The sequence below is a fragment of the Schistocerca nitens genome, chromosome 7 (assembly GCF_023898315.1).
Source record: "Schistocerca nitens isolate TAMUIC-IGC-003100 chromosome 7, iqSchNite1.1, whole genome shotgun sequence".
In the NCBI taxonomy this organism is placed as follows: Eukaryota; Metazoa; Arthropoda; class Insecta; order Orthoptera; family Acrididae; genus Schistocerca; species Schistocerca nitens.
In genome coordinates, this window is record NC_064620.1 from 365,276,742 (window position 1) to 365,295,652 (window position 18,911).

At 42.6% G+C, this 18,911-nt stretch overlaps 1 protein-coding gene across 2 annotated transcripts in view; it reads left to right on the forward strand.

The window, feature by feature from the left end:
• Positions 1 to 18,911, forward strand: part of LOC126195089 (putative inorganic phosphate cotransporter) — a 378,205-nt gene that overhangs the window by 319,953 nt on the left and 39,341 nt on the right. For both annotated transcript variants that reach the window (XM_049933551.1, XM_049933552.1), the window contains exon 4: positions 6,540 to 6,627. In XM_049933551.1, coding sequence (XP_049789508.1) covers positions 6,540 to 6,627 — 88 coding nt within the window. The remainder of the gene's footprint in view (positions 1 to 6,539; positions 6,628 to 18,911) is intronic.

An 18,911-nucleotide genomic window follows, 5' to 3' on the forward strand; every position in this document is an offset into this window, starting at 1 on the left:
CACAAGCCCGCCCTTAATACTATGTAGAGAGTTAGAAAGTAAATTGAAAAATGTCCTGTGTCGTCGTATTGCTGACTGAGAAATAAAAACTGGTCCTCGCAGGTTCAGACGAAGACGCGATCTGAACAGTAACCTTATCTCGCTCGCATGAAAACATAACTGAAAAAGCACATCTCACAGCAGCACCTGAGAAATTATGGAATATGGAATTATGCCAAGGCAAGGCAAGCCAGCAACGATCTCACCAATAATCCTAGACGGTGCAGTTTAGCAATGCCCATCAAGAATAACTCAGAAGACATAATTACGATCTTTCCAAATCTTCAGCGGGCACTGCGCTGCCAATTGTGCTTGGCGCAGATCAAGCATACAGGAGCAGTAGTGCTTTGTCCAGACGCTCGTTGTCCCACCGACAAACTCTAATGACTGGGCCCAGCAACCTGCCTTCTAAGTAATGCCTCAGGACATACTTCTTTCTGCTCAAAAGTAGACTTCTTTAGCAGACAAGTATATGCGCTATAAAGTCTTTGAGTCATGCCAGTGATTCGCAACTCTGGCATGTACACTACTGGCCATCAAAATTGCTACACCAAGAAGAAATGCAGATAAACAGGTATTCATTGCACAAATATATTATACTACATCTGACATGTGATTACATTTTCACGCAATTTGGGTGCATGGATCCTGAGAAATCAGTACCCAGAACAACCACCTCTGGCCGTAATAACGGCTTTGATACGCCTGGGCATTGAGTCAAACAGAGCTTGGATGGCGTGTACAGGTACAGCCGCCCATGCAGCTTCAACACGATACCACAGTTCATCAAGAGTAGTGACTGGCGTATTGTGACGAGCCAGTTGCTCGGCCACCATTGACCAGACGTTTTCAATTGGTGAGACACCTGGAGAATGTGCTGGCCAGGGCAGCAATAGAACATTTTCTGTATCCAGAAAGGCCCATACAGAACCTGCAACTTGCGGTCGTACATTATCCTGCTGAAATGTAGGGTTTCGCAGGGATCGAATGAAGGGTAGAGCCACAGGTCGTAACACACCTGAAATGTAAGGTCCACTGTAACCAATGGCACCCCATACCGTCACGCCGGGTGATACGCCAGTATGGCGATGACGAATACACGCTTCCAAAGTGCGTTCACCTCGATGTCGCCAAACACGGATGCGACGATTCTTATGCTGTGAACAGAACCCGGATTCATCCGAAAAAATGACGTTTTGCCATTCGTGAACCCAGGTTCGTCGTTGAGTACACCATCGCAGGCGCTCCTGTCTGTGATGCAGCATCAAGGGTAACTGCAGCCATGGTCTCTCAGCTGATAGTCCATGCTGCTGCAAACGTTGTCGAACTGTTCGTGCAGATGGTTGTTCTCTTGCAAACGTCCCCATCCGTTGACTCAGGGTTCGAGACGGGGCTGCACGATCCGTTACAGCCATGCGGATAAGATGCCTGTCATCTCGACTGCTAGTGATACGAGGCCGTTGGGATCCAGCACGGCGTTCCGTATTACCCTCCTGAACCCACCGATTCCATATTCTCGTAACAATCATTCGATCTCGACCAACGCGAGCAGCAATGTCGCGATATGATAAACCGCAATCGGGATAGGCTACAATCCCACATTTACCAAAGTCGGAAACGTGATGGTACGCATTTCTCCTCCTTACACGAGGTATCACATCAACGTTTCACCAGGCAACGCCGGTCAACTGCTGTTCGCGTATGAGAAATCGGTTGGAACTTTCCTCATGTCAGTACGTTCTAGTTGTCGCCACCGGCGCCAACCTTGTGTGAATGGTCTGAAAAGCTAATCACTTGCATATCAATCTTCTTCCTTTCGGTTAAATTTCGCGTCTGTAGCACGTCATCTTCGTGGTGTAGCAATTTTAATGTCAGTAGTGTATTTACAGGGTGAATCACATAAAACTTGCACAGCAGATGTTTCGGTAATGGAAAGTGCTACTGATCTGTGGTTTTCAGTGAATGGTTTGATATCCAGGGATTCGTATTGTTAGATAGTCTACAGAATATAATAATACTTAGAAAGTGTATTTTTGTGGAAGCATACACTTTTCTTAAACAGAACAATGTCTATTGATATTAAAAAACTAAATGTAGGGTAAATTAGAATGTCAGTGGTGTTTGTTGCTCGAGTCTAGGGCGAGTCATTTACGAGATATCGTATTTTGAAAATCTTCCACACCGGTACTTGTTTGTGACATTTAACCTACGTAGTTGCTACGTATTATTTTGTTATGTTTGCTTACAGTGTGCTTGTGTGTTCCTTCAATGCACCGCAATTTGTTAGTCAGTTAGTGTGTGATAGTCCAAGCAATATGTCGTGGGTGGACGATTGGATTTACCAATGCAGAAATGGTATATGGAGAGTTTAGGAGTATACAATTGTCGTACGGTGTATAGAGCAAGGTATCCCAATAGACGTCAGCCATCTCGGCAGTTGTTTGTTAACCTCGTCAACCAGTTACGTGAAAGTGGTAGCGTAACAGCTAGGCAACGTAACAGAAGTACTGGATTGGACTGATTCGTTGGAAGTGACCTAACGGCGAGGTCATCGGTCTCGGCGGATTAGGGAAGGAAGTGGGCCGTGCCCTGTGAAAGGAACCATCCCGGTAATTGCGTGAAGTGATTTAAGGAAATCAAAGAAAACATAAATCAGGATGGCCGGACGCGGGATTGAACCGTCGTCCTCCCGAACGCGAGTCCAGTGTGACGCAACAGAAGTAACGACAGAAGAAGGGGAAATTAATGTTCCTGACACTGTTGCAGTTGATCCGCACGTTAGTTTTCTCGCAATTGCTCGAGGAAATGCCAAGAGTCAGGCGAGCGTCCTACGCAGCCTCTGTCGACATAGGTTCCATCCCGACCACATCCCTCTCCATCAAGAGCTGCATGGAAACGATTATGAGAATTGTGCTAACTTCTGTACATGATCATTAATACACGTTTAGTTATGAAGTCACATTTACCAATCATGGCCTAGTAAACCGCCGAAATATGCACCATTGTCCTGTTAACAATCCCCGTTGGCCTCGTCAAGTGGAATATCAGCGTTATGGAGTGTAAGTGTGTGGTGTGGGATAGTGAACCATCAGCTCAAAGGCCTGTGTTTCACAGACCGAACACTGAATGCCCACAAATATCGCAGCCTCCTAACGGACCATCTTCCACGCATGCTACAAGACATTTCTGGGAGGATGTCCATTATAATTATCCGGGCTGTTATGCCGTGGTCGGTTGATGAATTCTGTGTCAGTTCCCAACGTTTTGTCCCCGTCTGCGGGAGACATCTTCAAGAGGGTCTGTAGCTCGATGGAAGGTCCAACACACCCACTGGCTCGCTACTAACTGCCGCTAAATTCCGTGTCCGCGCGCTCCCGCGCCGCGGCGTGACGTCACGTGTTTTGAAAAACGTCAGTGCAATTGGCCGCTGTCCGCTACCGTCGATCGCCGTTGCCATCACCCAGTAGTGGACGGGTGGTACACATCTTCTTTAACACCGGCATCCATATACCGTTTAATTTCACGCCCTCCTTCTTTCGATTGAAATTATTATGGTGTTTAGCGATTTCGATTACCTCACTGTAGAGCCTTTCTTCCCGGGTTCGATTCCCGGCGGGGTCAGGGTTTTCTCTGCCTCGTGATGACTGGGTGTTGTGTGATGTCCTTAGGTTAGTTAGGTTTAAGTAGTTCTAAGTTCTAGGGGACTGATGACCATAGATGTTAAGTCCCATAGTGCTCAGAGCCATTTTTTTGTAGAGCCTTTCGTAATATCCGCTTGTGGCCGCTAGTACTTGCGTCTCCTCGAAACGAATATGATGGTTCCCTGGCTGGAAAGCATGCTCCGCAACAGCTGATCACTCCGTTTCTCCTCTTCTACAATTGCCCTTGTGCTCTTCCAAACGTTTTGAAACAGTTCTTTTAGTGGTACCCACATAAACATCTCCACAGCTGCATGGGATCCTATACACTCCAGCTTTTCCCAGTGGTTTGCGAGCGTACTTGGCAGGCTTAAGGTATTCCTGTATCTTCATGGTGGGCTTGTAAATTACGGTAATATTCCGCTTCGTCAAGATCCTCCGTATTCTTTCCGTTATATTTTTAACAAACGGCAGCAACACCTTAGATTTTGCGGTAACCTGTACGTCACTATGATTTCTGCATGGCTCTCACAGCGCACGTTTTATTTCGGCGGCCGAATATCCGTTCTTCATTAGTGCATTGTGGAGATGTTCCATCTCAGCGTCGAGCAACTCAGGTTCACAAATATTTCTAACTCTGTCCGCTAACGTCTTGATAACACCCTGCTTTTGTTCTGGGTGGTGGTTCGAATCCCGGTTTAATTAACAGTCCGTGTGTGTGGGTTTGCGGTACACTGAGTGGCCCAAACTACTATTTTCGTTTCTAAAAGCAAGCACATCAAGGAAATGTAATTTGCCGTCTACCTCCTCCTCCATTGTAAACTGAATTCTCTATTCTCTATTCAGATGTTCGTGGAACCGGCTTAGTTCCTCCCTGCCATGTCTCCACAGCACAAACGTGTCATCCACATATCGGAACCATACATTTGGTTTTTTGCTGGCAGTACCTAAGGCCTGTTCTTCGAATATCTCCATAAAGAAGTTTGCAATTACGGGACTTAGGGGGCTTCCCATAGCCACGCCATCCGTTTGTTCATAAAACTGTTCATTCCACTTAAACGTTGGGAATTGACACAGAACTCATCAACCGACCACGGCATAACAGGCTGGATAATTATAATGGACATGCATTCCCTGCCGTGAAAGTCTACATTTTAGTATTTCTGGGAGGATCCTGTGGTACCAACATGATGGCTGTCCAGCCCATAGTGCACGAAGTACTACAGCATGTCTTCAAGGATCGTCGGATTGGACGCAGAGGGTCTGTATCTTTGTCTGCCCGTTTACCGGATTTGACGCTTGTAGACTTTTTTTCTGTGGGGAAGGCTGAAAGACGCTGTCTACAAGGACACATGCAACGACGTATTATTGCAACCTGCTCGAACATCGCTGGAATGCTAGCACGTGTGCAGAAGTCATTCCATATCAAGCTGGATGCGTGTGCTGCCGCTGACAGTCGTCATTTTGAACACACATTCTGACGGTAAATTGTCTCGTTTCTCGTGAGAATCTACATAAGGCGTTGTTTTTTAGTGTGTGCTACCATAGGTATTGTACAAGTATCGGAGTGGGAACTTCTCAAAATACGATATCTCGTGAACGAATCTCACTAGAATCCTACAACAAACACCACAGACATTCTACGTTACTCTACTTTTAGTTTGTTAATGTCATCAGGCATTGTTACACAAAAAAACACTTTCTAAATATTTATAACAATCTTCTGATTTGAAACTTCCTGGCAGATTAAAACTGTGTGCTGGACCGAGACTCGAACTCGGGACCTTTGCCTTTCACGGGCAAGTGCTCTACAAACTGAGCTAACCAAGCACGACTCACGCCCCTTCCTCACAGCTTTACTTCTGCCAGTACCTCGTCTCCTACCTTCCAAACTTTACAGAAGCTCTCCTGCGAACCTGGTAGAGCACTTGCACGCGAAAGGCGAAGGTCCCGAGTTCGAGTCTCGGTCCGGCACACAGTTTTAATCTGCCAGGATATTTCGTATCAGCGCACACTCCGCTGCAGAGTGAAAATCTCAATCTTCTGACTGATTAACGGGCCCTTGACTATCTATCCAATCTGTGAAAACCGCAGATCAGTAGCACTTTCCCACAATATTTGCGGTGCAAGTTTTAGGTGATTCACCCCGTATAACATGAAAGATGTTTGTAACAGTCAGCCTACAAGTTGTGCTGCATCATCTCGTGTGCACAAACAAAACCCAAGTCGTGAAGACAATACAGAAGCTTCTTTTGTGATTTCGACTATTGAGAAAGAGTGGGCTGCCATTCGTCCATAGACGTCAGACACTTCACTAAAAGTGCCTCCAGTAGAATTCAAGCTGTCATAAAGACGCAGGTTGCCCTTTCCCACATTAATGTACATTTATAGGTGTTGGGATACTTTTGATAACGTATAGGTGTTGCGAAGATTGGCCACCTCAAGAAACTTGTCATTTATGTGTTTCCTGTATTATCGTACCGCGCGACGTGCTGAAAGCATCTGTACTGATATTTGAATATTACAGCATGCATTTAACTCTATTTGGACAGTAACATAATTGCAGGCCGCGCGGGATTTGCCGAGCGGTCTCAGGCGCTGCAGTCATGGACTGTGCGGATGGTCCCGGCGGAGGTTCGAGTCCTCCCTCGGGCATGGGTGTGTGTGTTTGTCCTTAGGATAATTTAGGTTACGTAGTTTGTAAGCTTAGGGACTGATGACCTTAGCAGTTAGGTCCCATAAGATTTCACACACATTTGAACGATTTTGAACATAATTGCAGCATTTCATGTGCGTCAAGAAAATATCTTGTACTTCATTCACACATATGAAATACAATATATGTTTTTAATTTTTTTGTAGGGAACTACGTTTCCTGCCCTGAACGCGCTTCTGGCACAGTGGGTTCCTGTTAGCGAAAGAGGCACTCTTGGATCTCTCGTCTTTGCTGGTAAGTGTTCATGTGTGTCTCCTTCATGAAGTCTCATTTCTTTCCTCACGTTTAACATTTGTGTAAATTGCAGTCATCCCAGTCTGATTACCATTAACTCTGGTTCGAAAAATCATTTCCATGTAAACCGCACAGAATAAAAGGTAAATTCATGTTCAGAAGACAACAGAAAACCTTGAACGACTAGAGACAGGACGTTCATATTCGCAAGACATATACATTAGTGTGTTCTGCAGAAATTATTAGCATTTCAGTCACCTCGGTTTAGTGCCTAGTAGGCACAGGGTCTACCATGGACCTGATAACTTGTTTCATGAGTGATGGCCTCGAGCGTATAAGTTGCGAATGGCGTCCACGCTGGTTCCAAAGTTCATCTGTCGTGGTTGGCATTGGGTCACATTGCTGCACCCGTCGTTTCACCACATCCCACACATGTTCGATTTGTGACAAGTCTGGTGATCTGGCTGGCCAGGGCATATTCTTGACATCCTGTGACAACAAGAAGGCACGTGTTCGTGCAGCAGCATGTGGTCTTGCATTGTCTTACTGAAAAATGGCGTCTGGGGTGTTGTGCAGAAATGGTATGCTTAAAGGCCACAGGATGTCTTTCACGTATGTCGCAATGGGCACAGTGCCCTAGACGCGCACCAACTATACTACTGGCCATTAAAATTGCTACACCAAGAAGAAATGCAGATGGTAAACGGGTATCATTGGACAAATATATTATACTAGAACTGACATGTGATTACATTTTCACGCAATTTGGGTGCATAGATCCTGAGAATTCGGTACCCGGAAACTTTGGCCGTAATAACGACTTTGATATGCCTGGGCATTGAGTAAAACAGAGCTTGGATGGCGTGTACAGGTACAGCTCCCCATGCAGCTTCAACACGATACCACAGTTCATCAAGAGTTGTGACTGGCGTATTGTGACGAGCCAGTTGCTCGGCCACCATTGACCAGACGTTTTCAATTGGTGAGAGATCTGGAGAATATGCTGACCAAGGCAGCAGTCGAACATTTTCAGTATCCAGAAAGGCCCGTACAGGACCTGCAACATGCGGTCGTTCAGTATCCTGCTGAGTTAGGGTTTCGCAGAGATCGAATGAAGGGTAGAGCCACGGGTCGTAACACATCTGAAATGTAACGTCCACTGTTCAAAGTGCCGTCAATGCGAACAAGAGGTGACCGAGACGTGTAACCAATGGCAACCCATACCATCACTCAGGGTGATACGCCAGTATGGCGATGACGAATACACGCTTCCAATGTGGGTTCATCCTGTGACAACAAGAAGGCACGTGTTCGTGCAGCAGCATGTGGTCTTGCATTGTCTTACTGAAAAATGGCGTCTGGGGTGTTGTGCAGAAATGGTATGCTTAAAGGCCACAGGATGCGACCATCATGATGCTGTAAACAGAACTTGGATTCATGCGAAAAAATGGCGTTTTGCCATTCGTGCACCCATGTTCGTCGTTGAGTACACCATCGCAGGCGCTCCTGTCTGTGATGCAGCGTCAAGGGTAACCGCAGCCATGGTCACCGAGCTGATAGTCCATGCTGCTGCAAACGTCGTCGAACTGTTCGTGCAGATGGTTGTTGTCTTGCAAACGTCCCCATCTGTTGACTCTGGGATCGAGACGTGGCTGCACGATCCGTTACAGCCATGCGGATAAGATGCCTGTCATCTCGACTGGTAGTGATGAAACGTCCCCTTTTAACAATTTTATACAACTGTGCTTCTTTAAACAATTATACAGGACTGTGCTTAACCTGACACACAATATTTTTTAGCGCAACGCAATCTGACTTTCAACACACAATATTTTGTTAGCGCAACGCAATCTGACTTTCAAAATTCTCTACAAGAGAATGGCCCTGACTAACATTAAACTATGCGTCTCACAAATCACTTACCTCACCAAAAATCTTCGCTGCTCAAGCTAGTGCAATACAGCGAGCGCCACTACTGCCAGCTAAATAAAAGATTCAAACTATGGAAGGCACTAACTACTGATAGGGATAGTTAGCAAATGAAAGATATTAATAGAGAACAAACAATGTATTTACCTTGATATGACAAATTACAAAACTCCGCCATCTCTCTCCCCACATCCACCACTGCTGGCGGCTCACCTCCAACTGCGCAACGCTACGCGCTGTTCACAGCCAGCTGCCTAACACTACAATGGTTGAGTATTACAACAATGCAAAGCAGCCACAGACTGCACACGGCACAGCCGGTGTTTTTCATACTGAGGTGGCGTTACCAATAAAAAAACCTAAACAGCCTACTTACATAGCCCCCATGCTCCCCACAAAAAATTTTACAAATTTTGTTGGGCAGTGGGCAACACATATTTGTTAAAATTTTTCATAATCGTAATTACAATAACAAAGAAATCAAATGCACACACTTATTGATACAATGTTGGTCAAAAGCTAAAATTTTTCTCACAGTCCATAAAGACAGTCCTGATCATTCATCACACTGCAGTGTTTTTCTCAAAGTCTGAGCAGTAAAAGAAAATGCACACGGAAGTAGTGGATTTCCCTGCAGTCTTGAAGAAGTATCGTTGTCCTTCCAACGGAAAGACAGTGCTGACTCTTGACATGCTGACAGGTAATGGGCCACAACAGAGCAAACCCACAGCGGAGTCAGTCGAAGTTTTGAAGAGTATTGGTGGGTAGGTCATCACAGAGCAGACCCACTGTAGTCCTGGTAGAGATTACGGTATTGGTGGGCCACCAGAGGCGCAGACCCACTGCAGTCCTTGTAGAAATAATGGTATTGGTGAGTCATCAAAGGTGCAGACCCACTGCAGTCCTTGTAGAGACGGCCAGCAGCCATCTGTTGCGACTGTGCAGGTGCACAATCACCATCGAAGAGTCTTGCGGATAATGTAGCAAGTCCATAACCACCACTTGTGCACTCACAAAGTTTTTGGAATTGTCCTCAGAACCAGCAATGCTGTTATCCAGTCCCTTGCTGAATTATTAACACACGTGCAAACACTAACAGTCCCTACTCCTCACATATTGTCCATATACTATGACCAATAGAAACGTGTGCAGTGAAATGGATTTTACAAGTTACTTAATTTGATGACCTGGTGTTAATTACAATTTTATAACATAAGAATACAATTACAAAGGTACAAAATACATCATTAAAGAACATAACAATACAGATAACATTTGTAGTAATATGGGCTTTACATAAGAATAGAAATAACACATACATCACTGTCACAGGAATTATGACATAAGTACATACATGAAAGATCAGAATAACTTTTGAAACATCAACTTCACACCTAAGCATTAACACAGAACAGATAAATGTCTAAACATCTTTACAAAGTAAATAACATATTATCAATGCAAATTATATTTGAGGATCACAGTATTCCTCATCATAGTGAATGTAGCTTAGTATTAGAAAAATTCTACAACATAAGTATTATCAGATATACATATAAATACAGGAAAAACATAAATACACAAGGGAACACAAACACATAGTGGGATAACACAAGGAAAGGACAGGGTTTCTTTTACTGCAGTATGTTGCAAACAAAAACTTTCTTTACTTCTCGGAGATCTCCCTTCATTCCTCATTAATTCCAAAAGTCCTATCTATACCTGTTTTCTGTATTCCAACCATAAGTCTTTCAAAATAAATATGGCTCATTGTACAATACTCATTTAGGCTCAAATCTTTTTTTATATACCTTGTCAATGCATTGCTTCCAATTCATCATAGTTAGTTTCTTATATAGTCTACCCCCTCTTAAGCTAACTTAAATCTACTGAGCTCAGATATATATACCAAGGGACGAGGCAATGCAGCATCACATAAAACAATAAACATCAATGACAAAAATTTCAAACTGGCAAAGCAAGCTACAGTAAATCTAAATTACCAAGCAATTCAACATTACAACTAATATGAGGCAATGCGCAGCAAACAATAAAATAATCATTAGTAAAACTGGCTTAACAGCGTAATACAAAGTCAAATTCAGTAACATTATGCCTGGCAAACAGCAGAAGCAAAAGCAATAAATTATATCTAAACATGACAACGCTCAAGCAGAAAAATATTACAGTAAAGACAACAATGCAGATAAGGGAAATGTATAATCACATCTTAATGTCTAAGTAATTAAAGTGGTGCACCACAAAAACTAATTCTACAAAAATTACTAAGTACTAGAAAAGAAAATTATGTATGCAGTTCCTGTGAAGGTAAATGATTTTTTTTTTCTGCTCCCTCATTTTTTTTTTTTATTGTTTACTCGATCTGTAGACAGAAAATATTTACATTAATACATCAATAAAATTTTATTTTTACCAATGCTGCAGTGCAGCTAGAAACTAGATATTAAATGAAATAAGCAATTACGCAAACCAAAGCATAAAAATATCATTCAATAGTCATGTGACATTTCATAAGTTGGAAATTCTCCCAACTCTCGTAGAAAGACGCTTGTCATAATCAGGTGTGCAGATGTAAAAATATTTCTGTCATTTCATAAGGCATTTCTGTAAAGATCATAAATTAAGAGCTCCACTGTGTCAACATATGTTTTCAAGTTCGACCGTGTCGTTTTTGCGATGCTCGCTACAAAGGAACGGCAATAGCGAGGCTAATGGCCTTCCTTTTTTTTTTCTCCACCTAATGGCTGTTTCTCCAGGTGGCTGGCACAGGTGGCCGCTCACAACGAATTACGTCTCGGTCACTTACCTCTCATCCCGGAATATTTACGACAGCAGTTTTCGCTACAGTGACAGTCTGATATAAAAATATTTCACAGGTCAAGAATCTGGATTACAAATCTGTAGAAACAAAATCATATAAATATAACAGCGTCCAAAAAAAATTTTCGTCGGCATTGTGATACATTCACGCATTTAAACACATTTCATAATTCTAAAAGTACGATTCTCGGTTTCCAACATACGTCTTCACAAGGCAGAGTTCCTAACCGCTACTCATTATTCCTTACCTTATTACACATATATATATATCGTCGACACATAATCAAATTCCTCATATAGCATCAGCTTATTGATCATAAACGTACCTCAACAGCATAAAACATATCGTCGTCGTAAAAATAACATCATAATACCTCAGTCAACCCTCAAAATCGTCGTAGCTTCCTCCAATAATTTCAAAACCTAAAAAAAATTCTCTGCTCATGTCAAAAGTGTCATCTACCTCAAATGTACTTTAAAATCATGCTCCCTTACCAAATACATCATTCAAAGCTCTCATAGTATCACAATGGTTCCGAAAAAATATGAACAGTTTACAAAGTACAGACAAAATACAATTTCATAAGTGTGAAGTTATCCAACTGTGAAATTACGTAAACGTCTGTCACTGACGTAGTAAAAAGAATGTTTGTTTCTCTGTCAAATAATCAGATAGCTGTGTAATTCTGTGTTAGAGAAATATGGTACCGATGTGTAAAGTTGTATAAGCAAATACCATATTAGCTAGGGCTCCTTGTGCGTGCCAAACACATGGTACACAAAGTAAGCGTGTACCCCCCTGAGGATAAATGTAATTATACCCTCAGGTGTTACAAATTACAGCAATGGAATGAAATGTATCACGGAAAAACTTCGTATCATTGTACTTCAAATATCTTTAAAAATAAATGTTTTAAGTACCAAATTAATCACTCAAATGCGTGTCCTGTAGCGCTAAACTGTGCGTCTTGCTGTAAGATAATTCTGTGGAACTGTCGTAGTTATCGTCCTCTGTAAGCAAAGTTCTGCTGAAGTCAATGTACTTACCTGATGATACACAAAAGTAAAATGCTTTACGTATAGATATCTTAGTTATTATGCTTATTGTTGTGATGAAGAAAGTACTGTGCTGTAACGTATTGTTGTGCTACGGAAAAGGCTGCCTCATTGTAGCTATACCACAAAAGTTAAGTACTAAAACATGTTTTACTCTCCAGAAAAATTCATAAAAATTGTGCAGATATAAAACAGATACACCGCAAAAGCAACATCGTAAATTGTCACTCATTAGTAGCGTCGTGATAAAATCGTGTAGTTGTCACATAAACTAACCTCTGTATCATCTGGTATCTCTCAGAAAGCACCTTGAATCCATAATGTATTTGCAAGTAAACCAAAATGTTGCATTAAAAAAAGCAGATTATCTTTCAATAAACGGTTTTACATGTGAAATGTGGTGCAGAATGCGGTATAAGTCGGTAAAGAATACTGGATTTTTTTTTTCAAGGTTAGCGCTATGTTATTTTTCCCTGAGCCAGCTGGCGCACGCGGCTGCCTGCTGTGCGGGTCAGTGCCTGCCTCTTTGTTGGCGCGCGTCGTTAATGGGATTCGGAGACCGAACTTCTACAAATTCGCCTTGCCGGGAGGGCCCTGCCGTGTTTAAATCCCGCCAGTTCTGATGCAATTCAGGTCTGTCGTTACGAATATATCGTCTGTCGTCATGTCGGTAGGTTCCGTAGTTTCTTCCTTGTCCGTCACGTGGTGGAGAATTTCTCCCTGAATCGTAACTGTGCGCCGAACTGTTGCGTCTAAAGTTATTCTGCCTCCCTTGATAATAATTGTTTTGGTTCCCGTATTGTCTGTTTCTCTGATTGTCTCTGTGATAGTCATTACTTCGGAAATGCGATCTTTCTCTGTAACTATTACTACTCTGCCAACGGTTGTCATACGGGTGGTGTCTGTTTTGGTCACGATTTGTGTTGTGAGAATAGCCTTGTCGTGTCCAGTTCTTGTTTCTGTCGTCACGGAATTGTGACGTATGTGACCTGTAGTGATTGTTTTCCTGTTTTCGCATCCGGCGACTGTCAGTGTCAATTTCTAATTCTTGTAAGAGTCCCTGAAATGCTTCAATGTCGTCTTTGCAACGTCCTGCCAAAATAATGTGTCGTATATGTTCAGGTAATTTCATTAAGCAAATGCGGATGAGTTCTGAGGGGCTGTATGGGTTTGACAGGTACTGATTCTTGTGCAACATGTCTTCAAAATATTTCACAAGACTGGAGAATTCAGATTGTTCGAAATGTTTCATCATTATGATGCCATGTTTTACTCGGTCTTGTGTGGCTTGAGACCAATATGCTGAGAGGAAGGCATGGTAAAATTCTCCTTCACTATGACAATCATGAATGACCGAACGCATTCTTACAGCTGGTTCATTCTCTAAATAGCCACACATAAATTCTAATCTGTGTTCTAATGACCAGTTAGGGGGAAAACAATGAGAGAATTGATGGAGCCACGCTTGTGGATGAATGTCGTTGGCAGAATTTTTAAACGTTTTGAATTTACGTGTAGTAATGAACAGCTTATAGTCAAAGTCATCATGTCGGCGAGTCACACATCGGTCATTGTTACGTCGTGTCGGCGGTTCCATCTCAAAATTCGGTGTGCCTTGCCAATTTCTTTCATAATTTCCGAAGTGTCCTGTGTTATTATTTTGTGGTTGTTCCGTATTTCTATGTCCCTCCTCCCGTACTGGAGCGCGAGTGTCCTCTGAAATATGTAATTCTTGTATTACTTGTGTCAGCTGATCTTGTACTTCGCGGATTTCTCTTTGGTGTTGCGTATTAATTTGATTTTGATTTTGTTTGAATTTTCTAATTTGTTCATACTCTTCTGTGTCAGTGAAGGCTACAGGTCTTGTGTCCTTCAGATCATCATCTACCTTTGTAGATAAGTTAGTGACCTGATCCGAAAGTTCGGCTACTTTCTCCGACAGTGAACACATTTCCTCAGTGTGTTTTTCTGAACCAAGTTTCAGAGTGTCCATTTGTGTTGAAATCGAATCTACTGTGTCCTTCAAGTTTTCCTGAGTTTTTGCAAGTTGCGTAACCGAATTGGTAGATGCAACTGAGTCAAATTTAGCCGACAAGGTCTCATGATTTTCATGAACAATGGTTTGCAGTTCTTTTATGGCTGCTTCGTGATTCTGTAATGCATTTTCATGCCGCGAAAAAATAGGTTGAAAATGCTCACAAATTTGTGTTTTTACATCATTACAGACTTTTTGACATTTCGATTCAATATTATGTAACTCGGTAGTTAAATCTTCACGTGTTTGTTCAAGCTTATTTTCCACTGAGTCTAACTTTTGAAGCTTTTGTTCCATTGCGTCTAACTGTTGCTGTGTTTGACCCTGATTTTGTTCAATTGTGTCTAATTTTTCAAGCTTTTGCTGTGTTTGTCCCATTTGTTGTATTAATTGTAATAACAATGCATTGGTGTCTGAAACATGTTCCTCAGTGGTTTTCGGCAGTGAATTTGCACCGGAAACATTCACATTTTGACAAGCAGAAAATGTGTCTTGACTTATTTGAGAAAACGGTGAGGACCCAAATCCTGAATCTACAGTATTTGCGAGATCGTGTCCTGTCATTTCGGATTCCTGAGGCGAGCTGTTGCCAACCGACCGATCGATAATGCTTCCCTGTTCTCTAATTGTTTCGCTGTCTACACCATTGTTTGCCGCCCGCTCCATTTCCCTATGCACAGTTACCAAGTTACTACTTTTAACATTAGTTAATTCATTACTCTGCGGCGCTAACATATTGCTTTCGTCTTCGCTGTCATTTCTCAATTTACTTTGGAGCCTAGTGTTACGTTTTTCACACGCCATTATTGTCACAGTATTTCACACGACAACACAGAAAAACACAATTTCAAGAGCAAAAATAAGAGAACACATTAACATAACACTGAAAATAATATCTAGTTAATTGCAGCTGCGAAATACTTGGTGCAAATCTACATGCATGCCACAACTGTTTTACTGTACAACAATGAAAGACTGCAACTACACAGAAGATTTTCTCTACAATTACGAGCTAGCAATAAACAAAATCTACACTAATTACACAAACTACAAGAAAAAATCAGAAGATTCCAGTGAGGTATCCTAGGCTAAGGGTCGACATATGAAACGTCCCCTTTTAACAATTTTATACAACTGTGCTTCTTTAAACAATTATACAGGACTGTGCTTAACCTGACACACAATATTTTTTAGCGCAACGCAATCTGACTTTCAACACACAATATTTTGTTAGCGCAACGCAATCTGACTTTCAAAATTCTCTACAAGAGAATGGCCCTGACTAACATTAAACTATGCGTCTCACAAATCACTTACCTCACCAAAAATCTTCGCTGCTCAAGCTACTGCAATACAGCGAGCGCCACTACTGCCAGCTAAATAAAAGATTCAAACTATGGAAGGCACTAACTACTGATAGGGATAGTTAGCAAATGAAAGATATTAATAGAGAACAAACAATGTCTTTACCTTGATATGACAAATTACAAAACTCCGCCATCTCTCTCCCCACATCCACCACTGCTGGCGGCTCACCTCCAACTGCGCAACGCTACGCGCTGTTCACAGCCAGCTGCCTAACACTACAATGGTTGAGTATTACAACAATGCAAAGCAGCCACAGACTGCACACGGCACAGCCGGTGTTTTTCATACTGAGGTGGCGTTACCAATAAAAAAACCTAAACAGCCTACTTACAGTGATACGAGGCCGTTGGGATCCAGCACGGCGTTCCGTATTACCCTTCTGAACCCACCGATTCCATATTAGCCGGCCGAAGTGGCCGTGCGGTTAAAGGCGCTGCAGTCTGGAACCGCGAGACCGCTACGGTCGCAGGTTCGAATCCTGCCTCGGGCATGGATGTTTGTGATGTCCTTAGGTTAGTTAGGTTTAACTAGTTCTAAGTTCTAGGGGACTAATGACCTCAGCAGTTGAGTCCCATAGTGCTCAGAGCCATTTGAACCATTTTGATTCCATATTCTGCTAACAGTCATTGGATCTTGATCAAAGCGAACAGATAAGTCGCGATACGATAAACGGCAATCGCGATAGGCTACAATCCGACCTTTATCAAAGTCGGAAACGTGATGGTATGCATTTCTCCTCCTTAAACGAGGCATCACAACAACGTTTCACCAGGTAACGCCGGTCAACTGCTGTTTGTGTATGAGAAATCGGTTGGAAACTTTCCTGATGTCAGCGCGTTGTAGGTGTCGCGACTGGCGCCAACCTTGTGTGAATGGTCTGAAAAGCTAATCATTTGCATATCACAGCATCTTCTTCCGGTCGGTTAAAATTCGCGTCTGTAGCCCGTCATGTTCCTGGAGTAGCAATTTTAATGACCAGTAGTGTATGTTTTCTTGTTGAACCCAATAGCATCCCACACCATAAGGGTCTGAGTTGGCGCTATATGTCCTGTGCGAATGCAATGGTTGTGATGCCTCTCCCCTTGACTGCGGCAAATCAAAAAGCGTCCATCATTTTCAAATAAAAAGAACTTGAATTCGTCCAAGAACACTACCTGATACTAGTCATGTCCCCAATGATGTCGATCCATACACCACTGGCGCATATTTATGCACATTCGTCAGAGACAGGTGGAAAAGTGGACGACGCGCACGTAAGCCATGCCGTAATAAAGGGCGACGGACTGTCACTCCTGATAGTGTACAATGTGTTGTACTGTTGCGTCAGAGCCGAGGAGGACGCAGATCAGTCCCGCAGTGCCATTCGGATGAGGTGTCGATCTTCTCAAGGTGGGGGAGAGTGAGGTGAGTGGTCTGGCTGGTGCGCTCTGACTCATCTCGTCGTGTTCCACGGCCTTCCGTGAAATGTGCCAGTTGTTGTTGTTGTGGTCTTCCGTCCTGAGACTGGTTTGATGCAGCTGTCCATGCTACTCTATCCTGTGCAAGCTTCTTCGTCTCCCAGTACCTACTGCAACCTACATCCTTCTGAATCTGTTTAGTGTATTCATCTCTTGTTCTCCTTCTACGATTTTTACCCTCCACGCTTCCCTCCAATACCAAATTGGTGATCCCTTGATGCCTCAGAATATGCCCTACCAACCGATCCCTTCTCCAAGTCAAGTTGTGCCACAAATTTCTCTTCTCTCCAATACTATTCAATACCTCCTCATCAGCTATGTGATCCACCCATCTAATCTTCAACATTCTTCTGTAGCACCACATTTCGAAAGCTTCTATTCTCTTCTTGTCTAAACTATTTACCGTCCACGTTCCACTTACATACATGGCTGCACTCCATACAAATACTTATAGAAACGACTTCCTGACACTTAAATCTATACTCGATATTAACACATTTCTCTTCTTCACAAACGCTTTGCTTGTCATTGCCAGTTTACATTTTATATCCTCTTTACTTCGACCATCATCAGTTATTTTGCTCCCCAAATGGCAAAACTCCTTAACTACTTTAAGTGTGTCATTTCCTAATCTAATTCGCTCAGAATCACCCGACTTAATTCAACTACATTCCATTATCCTCGTTTTGCTTTTGTTGATGTTCATCTTATATCCTCGTTTCAAGACACTGTCCATTCCGTTCAACTGCTCTTCCAAGTCCTTTGCTGTCTCTCACAGAGTTACAATGTCATCGGCGAACCTTAAAGTTTTTATTTTTTCTCCATGGATTTTAATACCTACTCTGACTTTTTCTTTTGTTTCCTTTATTGCTTGCTCTATATACAGATTGAATAACATCGGGGAGAGTCTGCAAGCCTGTCTCACTCCCTTCCCAACCACTGCTTCGCTTTCATGTCCCTCGACACTTATAACTGCCATCTGGTTTCTGTACAAATTGTAAATAGCCTTTCGCTCCCTATATTTTACCCGTGCCACCTTCAGAATTTGAAAGAGAGTATTCCAGTCAACATTGTTGAAAGCTTTCTCTAGGTCTCTCATAGCACTACGAATACAGTGAAACAATAACGGTGTTGAGCAGATACTGTAGCGAGAAAGACAATGCTGATATATATACAACTCTGACGTATTGATTCACTGTATAACACTCATACTTGTGTGTGTGTGTGTGTGTGTTTTGCGAGCAGCGACCTTAGATGATAACAAATAATTGATAAGTACCTTAGTTCTTAATATCTGTATTTATCTGAACATTAGTACTTAAGTGTTACAAGCATTTTCTGGTAATGTTGTATACCTGCCACTTAGTGACAGTGGACCATGACACACTGGGGTTGTTTGCTTGCCTCAACGATACAGACAGTCTACCGTCGCCGCAACCACAATGGAGGGATATCTGTGGAAAGACCAGACTAACATATGGTCCCTGGAAAGGGGCTGCAGGCTATTCAGTAGTTGCAGGGGCAATAGTCTATATGATTGAATTGTCTCGGCTTGTAACATTAGGCAAAACGAGCTTGCTGTTTTAGTATTGCAATGG